This window comes from Plasmodium inui, assembly GCF_000524495.1.
Source record: "Plasmodium inui San Antonio 1 unplaced genomic scaffold supercont1.6, whole genome shotgun sequence".
Taxonomy (NCBI): Eukaryota; Apicomplexa; class Aconoidasida; order Haemosporida; family Plasmodiidae; genus Plasmodium; species Plasmodium inui.
The window spans coordinates 122066-148924 of record NW_008481840.1 but is presented as its reverse complement, the minus strand read 5'-3'; the positions used below and the strand labels follow the sequence as shown (position 1 = coordinate 148924).

At 42.3% G+C, this 26859-nt stretch overlaps 8 protein-coding genes across 8 annotated transcripts in view; 4 read left to right on the top strand and 4 right to left on the bottom strand.

Moving 5' to 3' along the window:
- The window catches only part of C922_01775 (hypothetical protein), a gene marked incomplete at both ends in the record, with an annotated part of 1262 nt that extends 437 nt beyond the window's left edge, over positions 1-825 (top strand). Inside the window, one exon of the mRNA XM_008817378.1 lies at positions 53-825. Coding sequence (XP_008815600.1) covers positions 53-825 — 773 coding nt within the window. The remainder of the gene's footprint in view (positions 1-52) is intronic.
- An 855-nt stretch (positions 826-1680) lies between these two features.
- Positions 1681-2298, bottom strand: C922_01774 (nicotinate-nucleotide adenylyltransferase; the record flags this gene model as incomplete). Its single annotated transcript, XM_008817377.1, has 1 exon — positions 1681-2298. The coding sequence occupies one exon, from the start codon at positions 2296-2298 to the stop codon at positions 1681-1683; it is 618 nt and encodes a 205-aa protein (XP_008815599.1).
- Positions 2299-3858: 1560 nt separating this feature from the next.
- On the bottom strand, positions 3859-6798 carry C922_01773 (hypothetical protein; the record flags this gene model as incomplete). The annotated part of the gene is made up of 3 exons (XM_008817376.1): positions 3859-5120; positions 5297-6080; positions 6235-6798. The coding sequence occupies 3 exons, from the start codon at positions 6796-6798 to the stop codon at positions 3859-3861; spliced, it is 2610 nt and encodes an 869-aa protein (XP_008815598.1).
- A 1570-nt stretch (positions 6799-8368) lies between these two features.
- On the top strand, positions 8369-9307 carry C922_01772 (hypothetical protein; the record flags this gene model as incomplete). Its single annotated transcript, XM_008817375.1, has 1 exon — positions 8369-9307. One exon carries the CDS (start codon positions 8369-8371, stop codon positions 9305-9307), a length of 939 nt encoding a protein of 312 aa, XP_008815597.1.
- A 1174-nt stretch (positions 9308-10481) lies between these two features.
- Positions 10482-15593, bottom strand: C922_01771 (hypothetical protein; the record flags this gene model as incomplete). Its single annotated transcript, XM_008817374.1, has 1 exon — positions 10482-15593. One exon carries the CDS (start codon positions 15591-15593, stop codon positions 10482-10484), a length of 5112 nt encoding a protein of 1703 aa, XP_008815596.1.
- A 1870-nt stretch (positions 15594-17463) lies between these two features.
- C922_01770 (ribonuclease P protein subunit RPR2) lies at positions 17464-18276 on the bottom strand (the record flags this gene model as incomplete). Its single annotated transcript, XM_008817373.1, has 1 exon — positions 17464-18276. One exon carries the CDS (start codon positions 18274-18276, stop codon positions 17464-17466), a length of 813 nt encoding a protein of 270 aa, XP_008815595.1.
- A 1321-nt stretch (positions 18277-19597) lies between these two features.
- Positions 19598-21214, top strand: C922_01769 (hypothetical protein; the record flags this gene model as incomplete). The annotated part of the gene is made up of 7 exons (XM_008817372.1): positions 19598-19823; positions 19992-20059; positions 20221-20329; positions 20461-20514; positions 20652-20694; positions 20827-20892; positions 21049-21214. 7 exons carry the CDS (start codon positions 19598-19600, stop codon positions 21212-21214), a joined length of 732 nt encoding a protein of 243 aa, XP_008815594.1.
- A 2332-nt stretch (positions 21215-23546) lies between these two features.
- Positions 23547-26755, top strand: C922_01768 (hypothetical protein; the record flags this gene model as incomplete). Its single annotated transcript, XM_008817371.1, has 3 exons — positions 23547-26315; positions 26430-26645; positions 26717-26755. The coding sequence occupies 3 exons, from the start codon at positions 23547-23549 to the stop codon at positions 26753-26755; spliced, it is 3024 nt and encodes a 1007-aa protein (XP_008815593.1).
- Positions 26756-26859: the final 104 nt, after the last annotated feature.

Sequence of the window (26859 nt, the reverse complement as noted above, 5' to 3'; positions counted from 1 at the left end):
AAAACGAATGAAAATCAAAATAATAATAGCAACAGAAGACACTCCAATGAAGCAAAGGAAGAACTCACAGAACGGGAAGATAATAGCAAAAAAAACACCATCGAAAGGAAAAAAAAATACGAAGACTTAAAATACTACGAATGTAATAGAAAATCACTTAGCACAAGGAGGCATGAAGTAGAAAGCCGTGATAAAATAACAAAGAATAGTAAAGAAAATCATAATGCAGACAGTAACCATGTTAAAAAATCGCAGAGCGAAAAGGTATTAAAAAAACAAGAAGATCTGCTGATAACTTTACTGAAAAAGGAACAATCCTGTGTACATAAGAAAAAAATCATCATTCGACATTTACCACCAACTTTAAGTGAAGACAATTTTTTTGAGTCCTTCCCAAGCAGCCTCAAAGATGAATTAGATTATTATTACTATGTAAACGGATGTGTACCAGAAAATCCGGGGGGCGATATAACGCATTCACGAATGTACTTATCCTTTAAGGATGATTTGAAGACAAAGGAATTTATAAAGACACAACATGGGAAATTCTTTTACGATTCAAATGGTGGTAAGTTCAAAGCCATGGTGTCCTTTGCGCCGTATCAGACTATAATACACCAAAATAAGTCGGATGATATGAACAACACGTTAGAAACCGATGCCTATTTTTTAAAATCCTGTGAAGAAATGAACAACCCGGAGGAGCCTGTTAAGAAAGATGACGATAACGGTGATCTAACCAATGTGATGAAAGAAGACGGGGTAATTTTACCACCCCTCGTTGTAGCATTAAGAAAAAAATTGAAGAATAAAAAATTAACATAGGTAGGTCTGTTTGAAGCGCGCACCGGATGGGCGCAATTTGAAAGGCGCGTAAATTGCCAAAGGGGGGAAAAAGGAAAAAAGTGTTATAGTTAGTGAAAATGTTTCCCCGGGGTGGATATCCATAACTACGTCTAAAGCAATGGTGGTGAGCCCCACGAGTAGGGGGAAGAGCAGATTTTATCTTCTCTTTTTTATCACTCGCATTATTGGAGTCACTATAAAAAATTATTTTTTCTTTAACCCATAAAATGAGTTGTACCATGGGATCGTATTAAATGAATAGGGGGTAAAAAGGAAAATAGAAGGGGAGCAAAGATAGGCGAAGTGTGTGTGTGTGGAGCAATGCAGGCCAAAAAAGGGAGAACGTGCACAAAAAAAGAGAATGGATAAAACGAAGACGAAGAAAGTAACGAAAAAAAAACGTGCATTGAGGGCTTCCCCACGTTTCCAAGAATTACTCACCTTTTATCAAAAGAAAGGAGGCACACACACAGTGACAGATGCTTTTGCTGAAAAAAATAATAATTAATATATGGTCCATTTATTTTCAAAAATAAACGTCTACATTTATGAAAACGCATCATGAAAATATTTAATTATTACTTCAAAACATTTTTTCAAAAAATAAAAAGGAGCCAAAATTTACGATAGAGAGTAAGAAGAAAAGTGTGTAAATATGTTTAACGCGTGACATGCAGTGCGAACCTCGCAGCGGAGAACTGGTGACATGTAATGTATAGTTAGGGAGCAATGAGAGGTGGGCAGCAAATAGAAGTGTTTTTTTTTTACTGCCCAACCCAACTGCGACAGTGACAGAAAACTAATTTAACGTAAACGCTAAGCTAAGCGCTACGTCTAGTTGTAATCATACAAGTTATGTTCTTTTATATAGTTAATAATGACAGGGTGGATATACTTCTTCAGATCTTCTGAGTTTTTCTTCTGGGATAACAACTTCCTCGCGTCAGTTGAAGAAATATAATTAATAAATGACATATTTTCAATTTTGATTAAATAGAAACTTGGGAATTTCTTCAGCACATTTTCATCGATTTTAAAATTCCCCCGTTCGAATATTATGAAGTTATTTTCTGCAACTAGCTGTTCTCCATTATCCCAAGAAAAAATGTCATTCAGAAGATCCGACCCAATAGTAAAGTAAAAATTATAATTTGGATATTTCTCCTTTTGCATCTTCAGCAAATGATAAGTTGGAGTGCTAGTTTCTTTGCACTCAATATCTTTTAAGAAAATTTTATTTTTTAACATCTTAGGGGAATTCTTATTCATGATTAGGGAAAACATATTATGTCTATGTTCGAATTCGGCTAGGTCCTTATCGTTTCGACACCTGCAGACGACTACCCATATCTCGTCTATCCAGTCTAGGTTGCTGAGCTCTGTGAGGACCATTTCGTGCGCATGAGTAAGTGGATCAAAGGAGCCTCCAAAGATACAGATGTGTTTGTTCATCTTTGGTTGCCCCCAGGAAAATGAAAGAAAGAAAAAAAAAAAAAGGAATAAAATAACTATAAGCAAATGAGAACAGACTTTTGCTGAGCGGCATGATTTTAAGTGGTGACGAAAAGGCCCACACAGATGTGAACATACAAAAATTTTGTGCCCATGTGTTGGTTGGCTAGCCAATTGGTTAATTGACGAATTTGGGACTCTTCATCTGTCAATTTGTTTATGTTCTAATGTTTTTAAGTTGCCCCTTTTCTTACGTTCTACGTACTACGTTTTGTGGACTACGTTTTGTGGACTATGTTCTATGTACCACGTTTTATATTTTTCCTTTTTTTTCTGTGCATCCGTTTTATATCCCCCTCGTTTCGCATAAAAAAAATGAATCAATCAGTCCACCAGAGAACCGAATCTCAGCGTACACACAGTTGCTTTGATACCTTAGAAATTTTTTTAGTCATCTTTGCTGGACTGGGCTGTATGATGAGAGGAAGTGGTATATCCCGAAGGAGGGGCCCTTTTTGCTAATTCTGCTAATTTTGCTAATTTGGCGAATTTTTCTTTCTTTTTTTTTTCTTCCTTTTTCTTCTTTTTTCTTCTTTTCTCGTTTGATGCGCCGGGTGGGGAAAAAGATGCAAGTGAGAGGTGTGACGCCGCGACGAGCTCTACCGCGTAGAAAAACTTTCATGCATATTAAAAGAAGGGGAGGGACGACTAGGAATCATCATCATGTGGCAAATTCAAACCAGATGAAAAAACATCTGTGCTTAATTATAAAGTGTCAAATTTTTTAAAGCATTTAAAAGTGTTATATAATTTGACAAAACAGAAAAGTACTAAATTCTTGCTGAATGAAAAAAAAAAACAAGGCAACATTGTGTAGGCAAAAAAAAAAAGAAAAATGCATAGCTATGTAAAAAAAAAAGCGAAAAGAAAAAAAATAAAAATAAAAATCACTTCGAAGGAGTAAAACGAAAGGAGGTTAACTTAAAAACTAACTTCAAAAAAAAGATTCAAAAATTAAAAACGAAATATTAGCAAAGAGAGCAAGGGAGCGCTGCTTTATCTATCCTTTGGCAAAATGCTCAGCTGTCCACCCCACATATACACTCTTGTGTATATAGCATTGCATACATACCGCGCTCACGGTGCTCGCATATGAACGCAAGCATCTCATATGCTTATTGCTTTTGCAAACATATAAATGCACATGTCATGAATTCATGTGAATTGCGCTATGCAAATTAAAAAGAACTTTTTTGACGCAAAAAAAAAAAATAAAATAAAAAAAAAATTTCTGATGTGAAAAAGTAAATTCACCAAGGGGGGTCATAATGGGATTAAAAAAATAATGCATTTGTGCGAGTGGGGCCCTGTGACGCCAGATACAAAAGAAAAAACACCAGACGGTGAAGAAGCAACACAGGCATGTTTACGTGTACGTGCAGATCCGTAGACAGACGTGCACACAAATATATATACATACATGCATACATCCATCCATACATACGTATAGCAACATCTTTACATGTGGCCAGCCCGCTTTCTCCAAATGCCCGGGCGCAGTTAAAACTTCACGATGGGCACCGAAATAGAGTCTAACGCATCCTTGAGGGCGAAAAAGGGCGTCACGTGGATGAAGGGCTTCTTTATCACCTGCCCCCCCCAAATGGTCAGTTTTAGCAGCGCAAAGGAGAAGGAAAAGCTGATATCCTTTGGTAATATTGTGATGTCAATTTTGAGGGCCTGATTTATAACGGCTACGCTGTAAATAATGATGTCCCCATTTTGCAATTTATTTTCATGTGCATGTATGTTCAGCTTCCTCCTATTCAGTAACGTGGAGCTGCTATTGTCAACATTGCACACGTAAAAATCATTTACAAAAAAGTCAAAATAAATTACCAGTGGATGACTACATTCGAGTAACGCGCCTGGAATTTTACAATTCTGTTGAGTGGATAAATTGTTTAATTCCTTCTTTTTTAACATCACTCCGATGGAAATATTACTCTCTTTACTTTGTACGATTTGGTATACCAATCTACATTCGCTTATCAACCTTTCGTCTCCATGTGTGAAAGCATCCTTATGTGTACTTTCTTTCTTTTTAATTAATTGGAAGGAGTACTTCTCCATGGTAAAATCGTTTACACACAAGAAGTTTTCATTATCCTTCCATAACCTGCATCTCTCCTTTATCTCTTTTTGATTTCCCATTTTCTGGAAAATATGATCAAGAAGGATGTTGTAAATATTCTTCATGCAAATGGTTATTCCCTTAATGGGTAATAATTCTTTTTTCTTCTTACTAATGTACGGCGGTTCAAATGCTTCTTTATTTACTATTTTGTAAAATTCGTTCAAATGTTTTATTTCTTCAGAAAATGACAAATTGGGGGGTTTTCTAACAGGTGTGACTTCTTCCTTTGTCTTTACATCATCTGATTTGTCCCCCTGATCACCTTCTTTACTCTCTGAATTCGCTTCATTCGAAGGTTCCATGTGGTCATTATTTGAACACTCTCCCTTTATGCTCAATTTCGAGGGTCGATATCTCATGCAAATGAAATTCGTCTCGTCGTACTTGTTATTTATAATGTCTTCGAAGCAATTTTTTATATAGTGGTGAATTTCGTAGAGGTGTTCCGTGGATAGGAGGTTGAATCGGATGTTTTGGAAAATTAAATTTTGTTCTCTCATGTCGCAGTTCTTCTTGATTATGAATTTTACGGATTCAATGAAGAGCCTCATTTCGTTCAAGACGACGTTGTCGCTGCTGAGCAAGTGGCTGTATGTTTCACTGTCCAGCAGGTAATGGTAATTTCCTGTGGAGTTAGGACGGGAAAAGGGGGGAGCGGTGAGGGGGAACGGGCATTTTTACATTTTCACGCGTAGACATTTTCGCGTGAAAACTATCAAGTGTACACTCTCACATGCTCACTCTCACATGCTCACTCTCACGTGCACACTCTACCCTGATGCGAGCGCTTCGTTGGCTTACTCGCAAAGAGGTACCCCCCCGAGTCCGAAATGATTCGCGCGAAGTCGTTAAACAGGGGACTCGCGATCTGCCCAAAGCTGGACGCCAGCCCCAGCACCCCAATGATGTTGTCGAAGGTGGCCTTCTGAGAAATCACCTCAATCACGTCATCCATGATGCTCGCAATTTTCAAATTAAGACACTCCATATAAACAGTCACCAAGAGTTTAAAATCTAATTCGTCAAGGTTCAAATTTTTGTCGTATATGTATCTGAAAATGGTCTTTACTGCTTGGGGGTAGTTTGTCTTCAATTTTATTCTTAACTGTATAGGACCTGTCTTCTGTGCCAGATTATTCTTTTCCATTTTTTTCTCAATGATGTGATAAAAGTATACAGAAATATGTTTTGTCACAAAAAGATCGGCGAAAATCTTATGATGCCCATAAGATCTGTTCCAGTTCTTCTTCTTAGGTATTAAAACTATTTCTACAACGTTTTTGCAGTAGGGAGAAACAAAGAACCGTTTTAATGACTTTACCTTTTCCGCTAATAATGCTTCGCTGAATTCCAGAAATAGAGTGTTTTCCTTTGTGTAATTTTCTTCAAATTTAGGTTTCATGGAGGGTATGTTCTTCTTAACTTTGAGATAGTACTGTAGCTCAATATTTTTTAAAAAATGAATTTCTCTGATTTTTTCTTTTAGGTACACATACTGCTCCTCCGATTTTCGCTTAATTAGGCTGTGTTTGTGTAGCTTCCCGTTTAGTATCATGTCCAGGACTTCGTTGCAGTTGTAATAGTCCTGTGCAGGGGTGGGTGGGAGAGGGGAGTGCACGTATATAAAGAGGCATAGACTTGAGCATACACACAGGCATAGACATGTGCCTACACGTACAGAACCATGCAGCCATTCGCTCACCCACCCGCGCATCACGTGGGGACCCCTCCAAACTTACCACATTTTTCTCTTTCCTGTCAAGCAGGGAATATATTTTCTTGTGGGTTAATCTGTATATGTTCAAAAACAAAATATCATCGTGGAAGCTAAACTCCTGGTCCTTTACGCAATTTTTCAGCTGCCTCTGTATTTCCTTCAAAGCTTTAAATTTGTGCTTTGTACTCAAATGAGTAAACTCATCCGCCTGGTGCTTGTCCTGAATAAGATCCTCATTATATTTATCATAGTGTGACTTGCGTGTATCTGTTTTTTTTTCTCTCGCTTCTTCGTTTTTTTTTATATCTGTAAGGGATGCCCCCTTGGCACTTTTTCCCTTCAAAAATTTCGCTTCATAATATTGGAGCACATTGGATTTACATACCGACGGTATCCTCTTAACTGTGCCGCTCTTTTCCTTGGACGTCGGCTCATTTCCTCTTCTTAAAATGTCAACGAGGGATACTTCATTGCCATATATTGATATTAATTCATTTCTCTCATCGTTTGTCTCTTTTCCCGCGTACATTAGGTAGTCCTTCCTCTTCTCCACCGTGTCTAATATGTTCTTGGAACAACAGAACATTTTTTTTGGAGGGGATAAAAAAAGAGGAAAAGGGGAAAAGGAGAAAAGGGGCGCTCTGCACGAATGTACGCCGCAACGTACGAGCGGCTAGGCGCCAGACAGGGGTGTTCTGTATGTGTGTGGGTGTGGGGGGAAAACAATCCCAATTTTAACCCAAATGGGATTTCGCACGGGTTACACGTATGCGTGTAAGTGTGTACAGCATGCACATCGGCTTAACGTTAAGAGTTCCCACGAGGATAGCAACCGCGGTGAAGAACTCAAACGGGACCAAAAAAAAACAAAAAAAAGGAGAAAAACAAGAAAACATCAAAACAGCCAAAGAACAAAACAAAGAAACAACAAAAGAACAAAACAACAAAACAGCCAAAGAACAAAACAACGAAACAACAAAACGCCTTCACAGCTTGCTTTCCCCAAGTCGCCACGCCACTCAAAAGGGAAGAGGACAACGCCGGGCTCCCTCTAAAAGAATTGCTCACAAAGCTGCAGAAACTGCAGCAGCAGTGGCCACATTTCGCGCTTTTAAAACAATGCTCGAAAATTCAAAAACTCAGAGTTCGACAAATTAAAGAATTTATGCTGTCCATCCGCATTCGAAAATGGGGGGTTAAAAAAAAAGGGGCGAACGAGCTGAACACTTCGCTAAACGAATGCAATGTTTCAAAAAAGGAAAACGGAAATCGCAAAACGGAAAACACAAGACGGAAATCGCTGAACGCAAAACGCTGAACATCTGTATGATGCCTAAAAACAATGGTTTAAAAAAATGGTTTAAAAAAGTGGTTTAAAAAAGTGGTTTAAAAAAATGGTTTAAAAAAATGGCCATGGAAAACGAATGGCGCCAATAACTCGCACAAACAAATTCGGATTAAAGCAGTGAAACTTTTCATTTTGTTTAATCCTTTCTTTTTTTTTCTTCTTTTCTCATATGTTGCATATCACTGCGGTTTGTACGTGTATACATAAAGTACATTTTTTTTCTGTTTGCCTATCATGTGCGCATATACGCGTACACATGGGCACATCATAACGTAAAAAAAATACATGTATAATAACGCGGCGCGCGTGTTACCATATGTGCGTCCGCCGCCTCGTGAACTTTTCTTTCCCCACTCGTAATTTTGTTTCCACGTCCCTTTTCATTTTTTCCCCCTTTCACGTTATCACATGCGCGAAATAGGCATGTATAATTATCCCACGCATGCATCAATATGTTCATTCCTCATGTCAGGAATTAGCGGCAACTGAGCGAAAAATTCACATTAACATTTGAGGAGCGAGCAAGCATGGCTGGGGCGACAACAACGGAAAGTGCGAAATTGCAAAATTGCGAAGTTGCAAAATTGCGAAAAAGAGCAGTGAATATTTTTACAACTGTTAAGAGGCCGACATAGCGAGGGGAGACTTACAAAAGGGGCGAAGAAGGCAACCCCCAAGTGGGGCAAAAACACATGGACGGCTATTTGCATATATGCTCACGTCCGTATGTACATATGCCCCCACGCAGACGCAGGGAGACGAGCAAAACCGACGTAAATTACCCAACCGAAGGGGGCAGACAACAAAAATGAGCAGCGGCGATGTAAACAAACTGATTAGCCAAGACATCCAATGCGAAGATACGTACAAGGAAGACAAAATAAAAATTGCCAAGAGGCTCGTTAAAAACTTCTTCCTCCTGAGAGAACTAAATTTGTTAAGTGCCATAAAGAATGAAGAAGACAAAGGAAGAAAAGTCACGAATGTCTACAAGGAGGACATAACATATGACAGTGAAAATGTAATTTATGCAAACAAATACATCCTGAACTTTCTGCAGTTAAAAGAGCAAAAGAGGAAGAAAGAAAAAGAGGAAGAAAAGAGAAAAACAAAATTAAATACAAAATCTGCTCAGCCACATTTTTTCAGTGAAAATGACATAACCCTTATTAATGACACATTGTATGAAAATGATTTGTCCCTTTCTACATACACCGAAAAAATTATGACGTGCGATGAGAAGAGCAATTTCCACATTTTTAACGACGAAGTGATGGTAAAGCATGTCCATGTTCCAACCTATGACGTGCTGAACCAATCTCCCCATTCGGAAAAGACGTTCCAAATGGTAACTTTGTTAATTAAGAGCTACAATGACTCTTTAAATTTAATTAAGCTGCAACAAAGTGTGATAAAAGACTTCCTCTTTTACACACACAATTTGGTGAAAAACAAGCAGAGGCTCACTAGAAAAAATGAACGTTTGATTAAGGCCAACTCGGTTAATGTGCGGACGAAAGAGAAGCCACAGAAGGGGGCCTCGGTAGATGTAACACCACCGCTCTGTAGCAGGGTAGAATTGGGGGAGACACAGCCTGTGCCGTCCAGTAGCCAAGGGAACCTCCTGCCCATGTACAAAACGCAAATTGATTTATACAGAAGGCACATCAGCCACCTGTATCACGAAAATGACCACTTGAAAAAGCACCTGAACAAGTGCAAGGTGGGCCCAACGACGAACCACTAACAGGAAGGAGAAGAAAAATCGGACAACAGAGCATTATGAGCATATTAGGAAGAAGCCATTTCTGCGTGTCTTCTACTTGCGTGCCCCCTTTTTTTGATCTTCATTTTTTTTTTCTCTCTTTTTTTTATTTCCCAATTCGTTGCCCTTTTTTAACGGTTAATTTGGCCTAAGTGATATTTAAGTGATATTTAAGTGATGCTTAAGTGATATTTAAGTGATGCTTAAGTGATATTTAAGTGATGCTTAAGTGATATTTAAGTGATGCTTAAGTGATATTTAAGTGACATTTAAGTGATATTTAAGTGCCACTTAAGTGATATTTAAGTGACACTTAAGTGATATTTTTTCCCTCGTAGCCAACGTTCCCCCCCTTTTTGATTTTGCAAAATTATCCAATCCTTTTCGATTGCCTGGTGGGCACGAAATAATGTTCGCCGCACTCGTTTTCCATGTAGGCACCCATAAGGGTAACCTTTGTCTCTGAATGCACATTACTGCGGAGGGGCAAAAAAAAAATGAAAAAAAAACGAAAAAAAAACGAAAAAAAACGAAAAAAAAACAAAAAGAAAAACAAAAAAAAAACAAAAAGAAAAACAAAAAAAAAACAAAAAAAAAACAAAAACAAAAGGAATGCAAAAGGAAAGAGGGAAGCACCCAACAGGAGGCGGGGCCACATATGTGCGTATCAAAATGTGTACCGCGACGTATACAACAAGGGGGAGAGAAAAAAAAGGTGCGTTCCCTCCACTTTGGGCGTAAAATAATTAATTATATTGCTCATGTCATGTAAGGCTACGAAATTTTAATTCTACGAAAGAATTATCGACACCGATCGGATGGAGACAAAAACAAGCAAAGGGTAACATTTTTGATAATGAAAAAGAGGGGTGGAAAAAAAACAAAAAAAAAAAAAAAAAAAAAACATCACGTTGGTAGAATGTTCAAATAATGTATCACGTTGGTAGAATGTTCAAATAATGTATGTACCTACCCCGTACCTACTTTTGCGTATACATTTTATAACTTCCTCACGGTTGCAGACACTTCGGGAGGGAAATATATCCCCACGGGTGAAATGATGATCCACCAAGAAGCACTAGAATCGTCCTGGAGGATCGACAGAGGGAACCATTCCGGGAAGTCTCTCCCATCACACAGCACCCCCCCCTCCCTTCTATATACAACTGCAGTAATTCACTGTTGTGCTGCAGGATGGCCTTCTTCTTAACTCCAGGGGGCCGCTATTATTTAGGAGTGATCTATTAGAGTATGATGCAGAATTCATTTTGCAGTTCAGGGGGAGGCTATTCCGTCCGTCCAGTTGGTGGCTGAGTTGGCTTCTCCTCAATTGGCCGCCCATTTGGCCTCTCCTCAATTGGCCGCCCATCTGGTCTCTCCCCATTTGACCGCCCATCTGGCCGTTCACTCGGCGGATCACCTGGCTGCTCATCGGCCTGCTCGGCGGACTACTCATCAATCCGCTGACCGGTCTGCGCAAGGGGCTCCCGTCGCTGGCCTTGTTGCCGCTGAGCGACCCACGCAGAGTCTCTCTGTTCAGCGTCCATTCCCCCCCTCTGCCCAGCAAATCAGACTCGTAAACATTTGACAGCTTTACGCTGTTGCCAGACAGGAGAGCCATTTGTAAATTCCTGCTTCGCGGCATATATTTATTATTCACATTAAAGAGGGAGCTGAAATTCTGAACCGCGGGTTCTTTTCTCTCGTCGACATAGGGAGTAGTAGTGCTGTTATTCCCCACTGAGCAACATGTGTCAAACATCCAACTGGTATTTTGCGTGATCATCCCACTTGTCCTTCTGCTAACTGATGGCCTTCTGGAGCATAAATTGTTTACCTTCAAATTGGGTTCCTCTCGGGATTGCACTTCCGTGGGGGGCGGCGATTCTAACTTCACTTGGACGGATAAGTTCCTCAACGTGTTCGTCGATTTGATTCGGTTAAAATTGAACAGGGAAGCGTTTCTCACTTTTAACATCGCAGCGCTTGCTTCTCCACTGTTTCGTCTTTCTTCCCCGCTGTTTCGTCTTTCTTCCCCGCTGTTTCGTCTTTGTTCCCCCCTGTTTCTTCTTTCTTCTCCGTTGTTTCTTCTTCCTTCACCACGTGTGTTCGTGGCCCTGCTGTCTCTATGTATTCCCAGGAAGCTTTGTTGTGCTTCCTGCTCCAAGTCGCTCACAGTTCTATGCTCCACCGATTTAATGGTGGAGCTGGCGGCAGTTTTTTTACCCTTCGCGGGGATTCCCCTCTTTTTCGGAGCGTCCTCTGTGCGGATGATAGGGCCATTTACGCGGTTGCTCAGCATTCCATTCGCGCGGTTACTCATTTTCTTCTTCTTTCGCATCTTTCTGGACGCCACCGAAGGAGAGTTAGCCGAGTGGGCAGCGTCATCATCATCGGACGCATCAGCGTTAGACATTTCCGATTTGTCATGAGCAAAAAAGCTATTAGATGAATCCATACCTCCTATCCTTGGAGTCACAAAATCGTTGTTCCATTTATCCTTAAAAGACTTCATTTTGACTAATTCCTTTTGCAGCAAGGATTCGCTTCCCAGTCCTTCTTTGGCAACTTTACTGTTCCCATTTCCAGTGATGGATTTATATTTCTTGGGGCCCTTGTTATCTTTCATTTTGGCTACGCCGCTCGCTGCCTTGTGCAATATTTCTGATTTCAGCTTCTTCATTTTCTTCTCCACCTTCATTTGAGACAGGGCACTTTTTATCTTCTTGGAGCTACTCAGCTTAGCAATTTTTTTAGTTCCCTTTTCTTCCCCAATGGACATGTCATCACTCATGTTCATTTTTTTGCTCGCCTTGGACTTGAGCTTCTTGAGCGATTTGGATTTCTTCAAAGAGGGTTTTTTTGCTACCATCTTGGGCAATTCTTCACCCTCCTTGGATCCGACGACTTCTTCCTTCTTCCCCATGGGAGGAGGGGATTCGTTCGCACTTTGATCTTGATTTGGGTTTTCATTTTTATTTTGGTTCTGATTTTCGTTTTTACTTTCATTTTGATCATCACTCTCATCGGAGGAGTCCGATTTTGCACCCGCTCTTAGATCCTTCGAACTTAGCAGCTTTTTTGTAAATAACTCCTCTTCTTCCGCTTCTCTCTGCTCCTGCTGCTGATGCTCCAACACGCTGTGAATATTTTCTGACTTGGACGACACGATTGCGTCGTGGTTGCCTCCGTTCGACCTGATCTCATGAATGCTGTCCGTCTTGGACTTAGTGAACGGTTTTTTCTTAAAATTGGACAAGGCGTTTTTAATCGATGCAGAAGAAACTTTCTTGGACACATTTTTACTTGGCATGGAAATGGAATCATTTTCTTCTGCATCTATCTTCCCCTTTTTATCACTCATAGATGTATCTAGCTTTTTTAGAAGCTTCTTCTTTTCTGCATCTACATCTTTCAATGAATTTTTGCTCAATGTAGCTTTCTTAAAAGTGTTAACTTTCTTCAAAAAGAGGGTGCTTTTTCTTTGGGGCGAATTCTTAGCAGTTACACTTTTTATCGGGTCGCTGCTTTTTTCAGTTTTTACGCTCTTCTTCTCTTTTACGTTGCCTGTGATATTTGTCTTTAATTTTACTAACGTCGGGCTGCCTTTCATCGTTGCCTTGTGTTTTAGGACCAATTCGGGCTTTGCACTTTGCTTCACGGCTAGAGGTGCCTTCCCGAAGGTGTTCAGGGATAGCGGAGCCTTCCCAATTGCCTTCATAGTGAGCGGCGCCTTCCCAATTGCCTTCATAGTGAGCGGCGCCTTCCCAATTGCCTTCATGGTGAGCGGTGCCTTCCCAATTGCCTTCATGGTGAGCGGTGCCTTCCCAATTGCCTTCATGGTGAGCGGCATCTTCCCAATCGTCTTCATAGTTAGAGGCGTCTTCCCAATCGTCTTCATAGTTAGCGGCGCCTTCCCAATCGTCTTCATAGTCAGCGGCGTCCCACCCTCATCCTTTTTTACCGATGCGTTATCGCCTCTTTTTGGCACCTTTTTGCCTATCTTCTGGTCCGCGCCTTTCTTTACCTCGAATTTTGTTTTTTTCGGCTCCTTCGCTTCGTTCACTTTTTGGAGCCCCTTCTTTTTCTCGTCTGATTCTGGTTCCGCCGGCTTATCCGGTTCCGCTGCTTGAATCGTTTCGTGTCCCTTCTCTTCCGCTGGTTGAACCGTTTTGTGTCCCTTTTCTCCACCTTCCAACTCTTCCGGTTCTACCCCCATTGGCCCACTAGCCGAATTTCCCCCTTGCTCTTGACCATCCGCCTTTTCGGCTTTATCTCCTTTTTCCTCTTTTTCGTCTTTTTCGCCTTTTTCTTCTCCCTTCCCTGCATCCAAGTCGTTATCTCCACCCGCATCGGTGTGCTCATCCCCATCGTCCACCTTTTTTACCCTTTCAACCGTGACAGCTTCCCCCACGACTTCCCCCTCCCCTTCACCTGCCCTTTCCGGCCTCTCCGTTTCGCTTCTCGTCAAGTCGTACATGTCTTCCCTATATTTTCCTATTTCGGATTCATTTTTTTCTTCTAACGTTTTTTCCCTCTCTATGATGTGTTCCGTATCAACTACTACGACCTCTTCCTTATCCACCTCAGGAGGTTCTTCCTTGGTATCTTCATTTACGTTTCTCTGTTCATTGTTCGCATGGTCCCCTTCCTCGGCTGTTTTTTCTTCCTTTTGGGGACTCTTTTCAATATCTGCATCTGGGGTGTTGTCTAATTTAGGGGTAGCGATATCGAGAGGAGCCTCCGACGGTTGTGGCTTTTTCTCCTGTATACTCTTAAGCAGAATCTGTTTCTTTCCACCTTTTTCCCTTGTCTCCGATTTGGTCACTAACTTGGAGATGGGTTTTTTGGCTAAAATTTTCTTCGTGTCTAAAATTGCCTTTCCTCTTTTCACAGCTTCCATCTTTAAGGGGATACTTTTTTGTGCATTTTTGGGTTTTTCTACAAATTTTCGAGTCATTTCTGAGCTCTTTCTGGTATGACTAGTGGCCCTACTTAGAGCTTCTTTCCTTTCCGTCGCAGATTCATCAACTTCTTTGCTTCCTATTTCTACAGCTCTCTTAAGATAATGCAACGTGTGTTTTATGTTAGCCTTGGGAGGAGCTTTATGCTTAACACTTTTCTCTTTAATCAGAAAGGGTAACACTTTTGGAGGAATTTTCAAAGATATTTTTTCTTTTGGCAGCAGCGCTTTCGCTTTTTCGTCTTTGCTAATTTCTTTGAATGGGACAAAATTCGTTTTAATCATTGCTTTGGGCTTTATATTTACTACTTCCGGTGAAGGGATTTTCTTTGGTAAATTTCGAAAAATGCTTTTTCCTTTACCAGTGTCTAACGCTTCCCCCGTAATTCCCTCCTTATGGAGGTTACTTTTGTTCAATGTGATTGGTGGATTTATTATGGGCGACTTAACTGGAAGAGGGGGTCTTTTTAGCAGATTTGCTGATTTGGGCAGCCCTGGAAACTTCTCAGCAGCTGCATTAGTGCTTCTACTGCTTTGCCTGTTAATGTCCTTTGGAATGCCCTTCGAAACTCCTTTGTATGGCACACTAAGTGAGCGCTTGCTGGTCGGTGCAGTTTCGTTTTTTTTTCCTAAATCTAAACTTTTCATACTCATGTTATTCGCAAAATCCTGAGCGTTAAGGACCTGCAGGAGGCCTTTCACTTCGATGTATAACGGCTCGCTGTTGCTAAAAGTGGTTGGTGCTTTGGGGGAAAAGATGATATCCGGGTTTTTGCTCATGGGAGCTTCGTCAAGCGGTTTGAGTTGGCTACTTGGAAAGTTCTCTTTTTCGTTCTCCCTTTCGTCTTCCTTTTCAGCCTCCTTTCTAGCCTCTTGCTCCCCCTCTTTTAAATCCTCCTTTTTGTCCACGTGTTCAGCTCCTTTTTTGACCAATTTGGACGCGTCTTCCACATTCAGGCCATTATGACCCTCTCTGATTTCCTCATTTTCCGTCAGTTTTTCGGTCGAGTTTCCCTTTGAAACATTTTGGTTGTTCGCCTCGATCACGTTGATAGTAGGATCCATGCCGCAGTTTTTGTCCTTATTCGAAGTATCAAAGTTCGTCGCCCCCGCCTTTGTGTCATTTACAACATCATTGGCAGCAGTTGGAGCATTTTCATTTGCTTCTACTGCTGCAATTTTTTCTTCTTCATCTATCTTCTTTGGGTTTTCATCCCTCGTTTCGATTCCCGGTGCCGCGTTTTCCTGTCTTTCACTTGTTGAGTGGTCTGACGGGTCCGCGTTTTTACTGTCGATTGGGTCCATCTATGGTGAGATTATTCATTACAACTGGTGAGTAAAAGTGGTGAGTAAAAATGGCGCGCAAAAGGGGCGCATAAAAATGGTACGTAGAAATGGCACGTAGAAATGGCACGTAAAAATGGTAAGTAAAAATGGCAAGTAAAAATGGCGCCCAAAAGTGACGCGCAAAAATGGTCTATGTAGCCTCTTTCTTTTTTCCTCAAATGTGTTTTTTTCTTTATGTTACACAAATTAGCCAATTAAAAGTAACTACAAAAAACAAACAAAGGGACGGACGTATTATACAAGTGCCTGCATATATGTATACATAAACAACATCACAATTTTAATACAAAAAAAAAAATGTGCAGAGAATGGAAAAAGAAAAAAAAATTTTTAAAGCATGCTGATGGGTAACATTTAACATGTACAAAAGAAAGAAAAGGAAGAAAAAAAAAAAAAGCTATTTTAAAATTTGTTCATGTGCATTTTATCCTGTTGCTGGTAGCTATGCGAAGAAATAAGGGTACAAAAAAAAAAAAAAAAAAAAAAAAGGCTATTACTATACATATGTGTACATGTTAAAAAGAGTGCTGTGGATGGATGACCTGGAAAAAAAAACACAATAAAACAAAACAAAGCGGATGCTAAAACCAGATGAATTAGAAGAAACACATACAAGCGCAAATATCCTGAAAAATTCATATATTCGTGAAAAAATATTTGTACCCCATTTTTTTTGTGTAATCCAAAGTAGAAATAACATGCGAATGCACGAACGGGAACAAGCAAGATTGTTGCAGTGTTGTAAAAAAAAAAAAAAAAAAAAATGAAAAAAAGAAAACGATGGCTAGCTTTCGATACTGTCACTTAATTTTAACATGAAAAAAAATATTGCATGGTCATATTTTTTTTAAGAAAAATGCGCGAATTTTATTTTTATCAATTTTGTTCATTAAAAAAAAAAAAATATCTTCTATTTTTCTATGCCAAGTTCATATTTTCCACTCCAATAACTTTCCAGTTGAATTCTCTAGGCGCTTTAAGAACTGTGTACGTAGCGGTAGGAACTGTCACTTGTGGAAAGCAACTTTTACGCAATAAGGGCGTATCATTTGGGGATAAAAAAAGGATGAATAAATTTCTATCCAAAAGGGAGTGTCAATTTGTATGGGTAAACATATGTGCATATGATATATATACATATAAATGCGCATTTATATGCAACCCTTCGCGTACACACACTCACATGTGCACAAATTTGTAGAGATGTTGAGATGGCGAAAAGGCTTAATTTCCACGTAGTCTGTTAATTGGGAAAAATTTATGCGAAAATTTCAATAAACAAAGGTGCTATTGAATATTTTTACTCTTCCCTTTTACGAATGAGAAAATGAAGTGCAGTTGCAAAAAATCTAGACACTTCAAACAAAAAAAAAAAAAAAAAAAAAAAAAAAAAAAAAAATGGGCCAGATTTGCTTGTCCTTCATAACTGGCGTTCCCTAATTGTGGATATTTAAGACATAAATTTAAAGGAAGCAGTAAAAGGAAGAGGCAGGGCGGGGGGAAAAATAAAGCTCCATTTTGTAAGTTTACTTGTGGAAACGGATCATTGCTTGTAATTTTGTTTACTTCGTGTTGCCATACTGTGGTTTGCTTCAATTTTTTTCATTTTTCGCATTTCTGGTTTTAACAGAATAAAGCTAACAATTCCTACAAGCTGTGTGTCCATGTGGGGAAGGAGTTAGGGTTTTTTTTTCCCCCTTTTAAAATGTCTCACCCTTGCACACATTGCTCAGAATTTTTGTTCCAATTTGCGGAGCACCCCCCCCTGCTAAACATGTTTATACCGTTGTACATGCGCTTTCTCATCCACTTTTGATCTGCATCCTCGTCAGACGGCCTCCGCTTCATTCGCGCGCTGAGCGGTCAAACCATTTTCGTAAACGAGTTTCGTGTCATGCTGGCAGTAGTTACATCGGTATGAAACCAGAAATTCATCTCTCACCTTCCCCTTCAAATTGCTACTCACCTCCTCTTTTTTTTTTTTTTTTTTTTTCTTCCTCAAATTTAGTGGGTTAACAGAAACCTTGCAAGTAGCACTTGGGATGAGAACCGAGTTGCATTTTTTGCAGAAGAGTTTCTTAAATTTTCTGTCGTATTTTATTAAAAATTTGTTCGAAAGTTTTCTCATCGTTTTGATATACTCCCTTGAGATGTTCGGGTTAAATTCATTCATTAGAAATGATGCTTGCAGTAGGTAATTTATTCTGATCATTTGTTTCGACGGTTTGGTCACTTCATTGTCATAAAATTTTTTTTTTCTTTTTTTTTTCCCCCTCCTATTTGGTGGTTCATCCGTTGAGGATTTATGCTTTTTTGTATTCGTTTTTTCAGGGTTTAGGGTTTGTCCATTTTGGTGTATCCCATTGTCCTCCTTTTCATGTGCATTTGCACTTTGGTGAATTTCTTCAGGGTTATGCTCTTCCGTGGCAGTTTCTCGTTTTTTCCCGGAACTTGCACTGCTAACAAAATGGGAGGTATCTTCTGGTTGACCCTTTTCGCAATGTTGGCAACTTTGGCAACCTAGGCAACCTTCGTCGGCGTACAATTCACTGAGCTGTCTCTTTAACGTGTCGGCACTTTCGGTATTTTTTGTCGCCTGCCCTTCCGTGCTACGTTCGTTTTCATTTTTTGGGTGACACATGTTTGTATGAAGGGGGCATTCTTCTCTTCCTTCGACTAAGGCGCGGACGCATGTTGGCCTTACGTCGCAGCGGAGATGCCCACACAAATGTGCACACTGTGGGTAGTATGTACGTATGTATGTACATACTTCTGCGCGGCGCAACTGTAAATGGGAAAGACTGTCCCTGCTCTGCGGTGGGGCAAACGACGGCTTGGCCTCACGTTCTGGCCTGTCACAGATTCATTTTTGACAAACGTGCCAAATGGATTCCCTAGGATGGATTTTACGCAGATGTATTTTTTGTGCCCTTTAAGAGGAAGCTCCACTTGTGTTCTACAATTAGTGGGCCGAATTGAGCAGGTGCCACGGTGCTGGCTTCTCCCCTGTTGCAAATGGCTTCCTTTTGTTTTATCCTCTCAAGGATGAGGAATCCTTCGCTGAGGAAGCTCCAATAAAGGAAATTTGAAAAAGTATCTCTTTTGAAAAATTTGGAATGTTTTAATGGTTGAAGAAATTGAAGTTGCTCATTTGATCACTTTCCCATTTGATGGTTTTGTTCTTTTTTTTTTTTCCCCCTCGCGCAATGGGCACTTTTTGGTATTGCCCGGCGTTGTCCCATTTGTTCATAAACATATTATACATACTTCATAATGGGCAGCCTTTTTTTTTTGGGAAAAAGATGTTGCCATTTGGGGGAGACCATAAAAGGATGAGTGAAGGCCAAGTTAGCAATGCGCTGCATTTTAACAATCCTCAAACAAGCCATTTTAAACTTCCCCTGTTCGGCATAAATTAAACGGTTTTGGGATGAAGACTATAAAGGGGGAGAAAACATCCACCGTCTGGTCAATTTTCATCTTGGGCATATTCTTCCCCCGTTTGTTCCATCGCCTTTTTGACTTCTCCGAAGTGGACCACAAAGTGGGGGACGAGTCACTCGAAGGCCAACTGCCCATCATCGCGCTCCGATTAAAGTAGGTAAAAAAGAAAGGGAAAATAAATGGTAATGTCTTGGATTCACTTCCTCCAAAAGGTGTACCGATATGTGCATGTTTCATGCGCGCGGAGGTCGTTCTGGATCCCCCCCTACACACAACTTCTCCCCTTTGTGTACCTACACATAGCTCACCAGCAGTGACGGACTTGCCAGAAAATTGCAACATCGTTAACACTGTGCGGATTATTTATGAGGTGGGAGATTCCGCCTTCCTCTGAAGCAAATTTCGCTTTATGAGTTCTCTCAATTGGGTGCCTCTCTCAAGCAGACTTCACAGCTGGAGTAAATCGTCCTACTTGTGTGCCCCCTCCCAAGCACCTTGCCCATTTTGTGTTCCCCCAAATGAATCGCGTAAGGTTGATCCCTTTCGTGGTGCTAATCACCACCTTGTGCAGATATACGTCTCTCTGCTTAAAGCCAAACGATGAAATTGCAAATGGCCCTGTAAAAATACAAAGTGGGAATTTAAACGAAAGGATAACTCTACATTGCGGGGGAACTCAGTCTGTCCATATTTTGGACGCTAGCTATGGAAATCCGTCCGTCGATCATTTTCTGATAAAAAAAAGTTATCTCACAAATGACGCCGACGCCACGCGTGTCCAGTGCGTGCTGACATAGCCATTGACACGCCTGTCCTGACATGCACATTCGCACCCATGTGCGAGTGGCCCACCTTGGAAAAAGGCTCCAACGAGATGACTCTAACTCCTTTGTACCATGTGGACCCCCCCAGGCCCCTTAGACGCACCGCACACCCTGCCCGTTGTCCAGATGTTATGTGAAGGGAAAGCCAGCTGCGATGTAAAAATGCACAATTTGGGTGGAGCCTCACATTTGATGTGAGCTTCGGTGGGGTGGAAGCACTGAGAAGGAGGTGGCAGTGTTGATGGGAAGTCCTCACTACAGTGTTTTCTTTTCTCTACTTTGCGTATGCCCCCACTGTCCACTTATGCACCCCCCAGATCCCTGTGAACGACGAAACGTTTAGAGTCCTTTCCATGATAAAAGACTTTCACAGACTTGTCGTAAAATACACCTGCACGTCGGACGCGCTGGAGGAATTCCCCACGTGTACGTAAAGACCTTTCCAGCATTTTCCGCTTCCCTAAATGGGAGAAAAATGGAGCAAAGCCATTTTATCTTAACATGTTTTGTGTGCTACTCATTTGGTTGTCCCACTTGGTTTATCACTTCTCTTGCAGACAACGTAAAGGCCCAAAGAGGGGGCGACAATACCTGGAATGTTGAGTTTGAAGGTCTTTTCTAAAAAAGGGTAGAGCAGCGCGGGTTTAGGTTTAGGCGCATGCGTTTCCACACTCTAGCGCGGGGACTTCTTCTCATCTTCTCACGTTCTACTCACCTCCTTCATTTTGGCCCCCTGTCGATTCCACAGCTGAAGCGGTAAAGGAGGAACTGTACCTTCATGTGGAGGACATGTAAAGGGGAAGATGTGCAGATGGGCGGATGTGAAGATGAGTCGATGTGCAGCTCCACGTCGAAGAGTGTGCCCCCCCTGCGTTTTCCCCTTTCTCACGAGAAAACCCTCCCCCCCTCCGCCCCTTTCGCAGAAACGCCCTCTGCGAAAAACCGCTGCTTAGGAAAAAATACATAGACGTGAACGAGGCCGAGAAGGAGTAAGCATGCGGCACATTCTGAATTGGAACGACTCTCCGCATTATTTTTCCCTCTGTCACATCAATACAGCACTGCAGCACTACGCCACTACGGCACTCCTTGTGAACATATGTCCCCACCCGAACCCCCTCATGTGTGTGCCCCGTCCAAATCAGGTGCAACGCCTTAAGCAACTGCGTTTTTATAATATTCAACTCCGATGGGTACACACTGTGTGAGTCCTCCTCCTACAAAAATGCGACAGTTGATAGGAGCTCCAAGGTGAGAGTTAACGATGTGTGCCATATGCACGAGGGGACAGAGTCGGATGGCAGCTTCTGATGGGGAATGGGCCTCCCTTAGCATGCCTTTGAGAAAGCGCAAATTCGGTTGTTCATTTTTTCTCCCTATTCCTACCCCTCAGATTTATATCAAAATGTCTTACAGTAAACGATAAAAAAAGGGGCCTTCCCCGGGCGACCCTTTATCTTTAAGCAGGGAGTAGCGGCATAGCAGCGTGGAGGCACACCGCGACGCAGCCACATGGCCACACAGTCGCAACGCAGCCACATGGCCACACAGTCGCAACGCAGCCACATGGCGACACAGTTGCAACGCAGCCACACCGCTACACCGCCACACCGCTACACCGCCACACCGCTGCACCGCCACACCACCGCATCGCCGCATTTCCCCCCGTTTGACAGTTAGCGGAAGGCTGCCCCACAACTACGAAGTGTTTCCAAATGTTCAAGGTGTCAAAAGGGGAAAGTTTTTTGCCACCCTGTCCGGAGCTGCATATACTCAGCCGTTAGGGGAACTTCCCCCAACAGACACACCGACAGATACATCAAAACACATGTCGCGGTTTTGCCACGCTGAAGAAGCTCCCACCTTGTTTGTTCACCATTACAGGGGTGTGCGAAAAGAAGGATGTTGTGTTCGAGATGAGCTCAGCCTTGCGCTTGGACGACCTATACGGTAACAGGAGAGGCAAACTTGTTTTCCCTCACTCCATGCGAAGAGAAATTGCCAAAATGTATGACGTGAAAACAATTAGACGGATTCTCACGTTATCTGTTTTTTTAAAAATCCCTTTCAGAAAAATGCAAGGAAGTCGACTGTGACTACTTCACGGTAACGCCTTTTTAGAAATGGCTTGAAAAAGGAAAAAAAAAAAAAATACACATGAAATGGATACTCCCCTTATTTTCCCCCCTTAGATGTCCACAGCTAACGGGTAAGAAGAAGCAGCCCCCATTTTGGAGAGGGCGAGGGCGTCGGCGGGAGGAACACAACAATAAGTTGAAGCAGCACGGAAAAGAAAACCTAAACCACGCGTAACTCAACCCATTTGTAACTTTCTTTTTTTTTTTTTTTTTCCCCCTTACAGAGTAAAAGGTGTTCCTAAAAACTTCCGGAATTATGCCTGGTTTTGCAAAGGGTTCCCCAAATATGTAAGCCGCGTCTGAGGAAATCTAAAAATGCAGTGGGAAAATGTGATCGTACGGGGGCGGAAGAAGTGAGGCCCCATTTCCACCTCCCCCGTGTTCTCTGTCCTGGGCGAGTACTTTGCAAAAAAAAAAATAACGTATACAAATGCAGGTTTCCCACGAAGGGTTTATCTTTGGGAAAAACAACAAAAGGTACCTTCCCAAAAAAGGAAAAGAAATAAAATAAAAATGAAGAAAAAATAAAAATAAAAAAAAAGACAAAACAAATAAAACCAATACGTGCGAAATAGAAGAATCTACCCGCTTCGCTCCCTCCCCATTTGTGCTAATTTTGACAAAAAGGGGACGCACGTGGAGTGCCCCTTACCCCGGTGTGTTGAATATTTTCCGCCCTTCTTATTGGTTTTCTTTAATTTGCAGTTGGAAGGAGCCCAAGCGGAGAATGAGTAAAGAAGAAAAAAAAAAAATATAAGTGGCGAAATAACCGCATAACGCTGCTTACAACACGAGCCTGTTGGACGTTGTTTCGTCTCCCCGTTTTGTTGCAAACTGGAGATGTGGAGGGGCATACCCATATGAGTACTGGCACATGCGCGCATGCCTGTCCCCGTGGCGTTATTCCTCATTTAACCCACCCTTTTTGTTTGTTTTTTCCCGAAAAATAAAAAAGCGATCAAGGGGTACGAAGGACCCTTAACATGAAGAAGGGATAGTTGGAAGTGGGAGCCCCAGAAGGATGCTCCAAAAGGGAAGCCCCCAAAGGAATCTCCAATGCTTTGACAGCGAGGGCCTACTTATAGCGGTGACGTTTCCGTTTGCATCTTCGTTCACTCCTCGGCGGGCACCATCTGCCCCTCGTAAAAATAGAGTCAAGCGGGTCAAAGTGCCGCTCACCACGGTCACGACGCTGACAACGCTCACGACGACGACCACGCCAACCGCGCCCCTCTTCACCGTGCTAACTTCCCTAACGGAGAAGCAAAAATAATAACAGCGCGTCCACTTTGTGAATGGGCGCGACTGACCCTTTCGCTGTGAAAGAGGTTGCTTCAGTGAACCTCACCGGGGGGGAAGAAGTAACTTCTTTTTTTTTTTTTTTTTTTTGTCACCACGTTTGTTTGTCCGCGTCGCTGTTCCTCCGCACTGCTGCCTTTCCGCTTCCCCACTCACTGGAGAGTGAAAACAAATGAACGCAAAACAAATGAACGAAAAAGACAACGATGGGGGAGAAAAACAGCGATCTGAGCAAAAGCCAAGAGATAGAGGCCATCCTGAAAAGGATAAAAAACAGTGACAACACCAAGGACAAATTTGGAAACATTTTAAAATTGTCCAGATATACAAGCTACCTACATGAAGGAGAAAAATTAAAGATTTCAAAATGCATCAGTGTTGACTTCATTTCGTTACTACTCCGGTCGGACAACTCCTTCCAGTTATTTGCTCTGCGGTTAGTAAACAGCTTAATAGCTGAGTCGACTCAGGTTTACTTAAGAAGGTGTATGCCGTTTCTTAATTCCATCATTTTTTATTACTGCGATTTTGTGAATGAATGGAATGAGAAGGTGGAGGTGATGCAGAAGAGGGCAAAGAAAGGAAGTGGGAAGGGGAAAGGGGAAGCAGCTTTCACCTCGCAGAAACGGAGTGGGAAGCTCTCCCCAGGTTTGAGCGACACGAGGGAGTTGCCAGAGTGCAACGGATCGGATGGCTCAGACGGATCGCACCACGTGGGGGACAACTACAACACTGACGGAATCAACGACATTTACTTGGAATGCCTAGAATACCTTCTGAAAATGCTACCGTTTTTAAATGAGAGGGAGATTGTGGATAACTCCTTTTTTCCTCGTGAAGGGAACAGCGTCAGCTTTGACGCCGACATGTATTTTTTGCAGAAGAGGCTAAAGAAAGGGGGGCATCTTCGCCGACCACCGCCCTTCGGGGGAGGACGGGGCGGGCCCAAGGGGTTTAAGGAGTTCCTCCATGAGGGGAAGAAGCGGGAAGACTTCGATGGGGCACTTGGGGGGGGAGAACAAGTGTGCCAAGAGGTATTCGAAGAGGTAGGCGAAAAGGTGTGCGAGGGGGATGCCTCCATGGACGACTGCTCCTCCGGAGACGAGGACTCCTCAGCGGAGGACGACTCCATGGAAGAGCGCGTCAAGCGCGTAAGCTTAGTGGAGCTCCTTTTCGATGCACTCAGCGAGAACATCCGACTGGTGGAGGCGATGCGCGCGGGGGTAGGCAGCTCTAATGGGGTAAATACCCCTAAACGGGAAAACATTCCTAAAGGGGGAAATACTCCAAATGGAGAACTTCCAAATGGGGAACTCCCAAATGAGGAACTCCCAAATGGGGAACACCCTAACGGGGCGGCACACACCCTAGACGAAGCCTCCCAAATGATGACCCACTTGCGGGGGGCCAAGTTCCTTCTGCACAGCAGAAACGTAGACATGTCCCTACTACTACTAAACAATACGTTTCTAAAGCTCAGCGGGAGCCGTTTCGTGAAGGAGTACTTCCACTTACTCAATAAGGTCATCGAAACGTACAGCCAAAGCAGAGTAACCGCAATGAAGTGTCAAATCAATCTGAATGCGCACATAAAGAAGCAACGATGTGTACACATGTTGGAAAAGAGGAGTGTATACAAACTGTATGCCAATGTAATATATCTTTTTTCCCAAGTGAAGGTTCCAGAGGAGAAGGAGGTCCTATACACGCTCTACTCCACTGTCTACTCATGTCTGAGTTATTCCTTCCTAAATGAGAAAAGTGTCGACATTTTAAAAACGCCATTATCATATATGAACGTAGAGCTTTACTTATTTGCAGAAAAGGTGATGAAACACATGGGGGGAGAGAGCGGTAAGGGGGACACTTGCCCCTTTGAGGGGGGGACCTTCTCCGGACAGATCATCCCACTTGTTTGCGGCAATATCGAGCATGTGATTAATTTTATCAGTCAAGACGGAGTCGACGCGGGAGGGAGGCAGGAAGTGGGCGCAAAAGAGAGGCAAAAAGTGGACACAACAGAGAGGCAAAAAGTGGACGCAACGGGGGAGACCCCCCCCCGAGTGCACCTCCCCATGGGCGAACTGCACACCATTATAGGAAAAATCAAAAAAGCGATCGAAGTTGTCATTGAATTTTTTAAAGATGTGAAATCGCACCTCCACGAATTGAATCCATCTTGCGCTTCTTTCAAAATGCTGAAAGGACAGTTTGATAAACAACTAACTTCAATGGTGCATCTCTTTTGCAATTATTTAGTTTTCGAGAATGGGCACTATGTGGATGATTTTCTGAGCTTACTGGAGTTGTTCGCCATTTGGGTAGAGGACGAAAAGGATTTCTTGGCATTGCTTCTAATCGTAAAGAACGTGCATGCAGATCGATACATCCACAACAAGCAGTTTGTAACGAAGCTCTTTTTCCTCATACTCGATCCAACCATGAGAAACCTTGTGCACATAAAAATCCTCTATGACATTTTTTACAGATGCATTTTTAACGTTGTAGAGTCTGTCCAGATTGTTCAAAATGATCATTTTGTGAAATTTCCACCTGAACATGTTCATAATTTTTTTTCCAAAGATTACGATTTGGTCCTACCGTGCAAGATACCAATTGATAAGCTGAACGGAGTACCCTTCGTCTACATCATATGTGAGGACGAGTACAACAAAAGGAGGGGAGACCAACTGTTCACTCGAAATATAAGCAGAGTCCTCTCCTTTTCTGTGAATTTTTTTTTACACTACTACTTCTCTTTTTTGATGCCCCCAAAGGGAGAGGCTGCCACCTCAGAGCCCTACCTCTTCGAACACAACTACTTCAATGGTTGCGTTGGGCGGATTCAAACGGACGAGCGCGGGTTTTTCCTCGCGCTTAAGGTTCTTTTCACCATTTCGTCGCTACTGTTTCTACGCTTTGATTCCTCCGTTCTGGACGCCCTCTTGGACAAGCACCCCGCGTTGTTTCTGCAGGTAGGCATGGTTGCAACGAGGTGCTAATCCGTGAGTGCCGCCATTGCCGCGACTTCCATCACTGCTTCACTGCGCCACTGCTTCACCGCCCCCTCCATCCCCTTCGCCCTCCAGGACTGCCTCATCGCATCTCTCCTCAACCTGAAATCGGAAGTGGAACTTGGAGAAGACATAGAAGGCGAAGGCACACTCAAGGCGAAAGAAGAAACCCGCAAGAGGGGTAGAAGGCATAAGTACTTTCTCCAAAATTTAGCATTAGTGTACCTTGTTATGTATTACCATCCCACTTTTGTGTCCCTCCTAATTTTGCGCCTAAAACAGGTGAAGAAGGTACACCTTCATGCAGACCTGCCCCGAGTGGGGATCGTTTACCCATCGAGGGGTTGTCGCACCACAACTAGAGTGGAGACAATTCAGAGGTGTACAAGATGTGTGCATGACGTGGGGAAGTGGATTTACACCAATGTTACTCCTGTTTAGATCATCCCCTTTGGTGAAAGTTTCTTTCTCTTTTTTTTTTTTTTTTTTTTTACTTTTCTCCCAA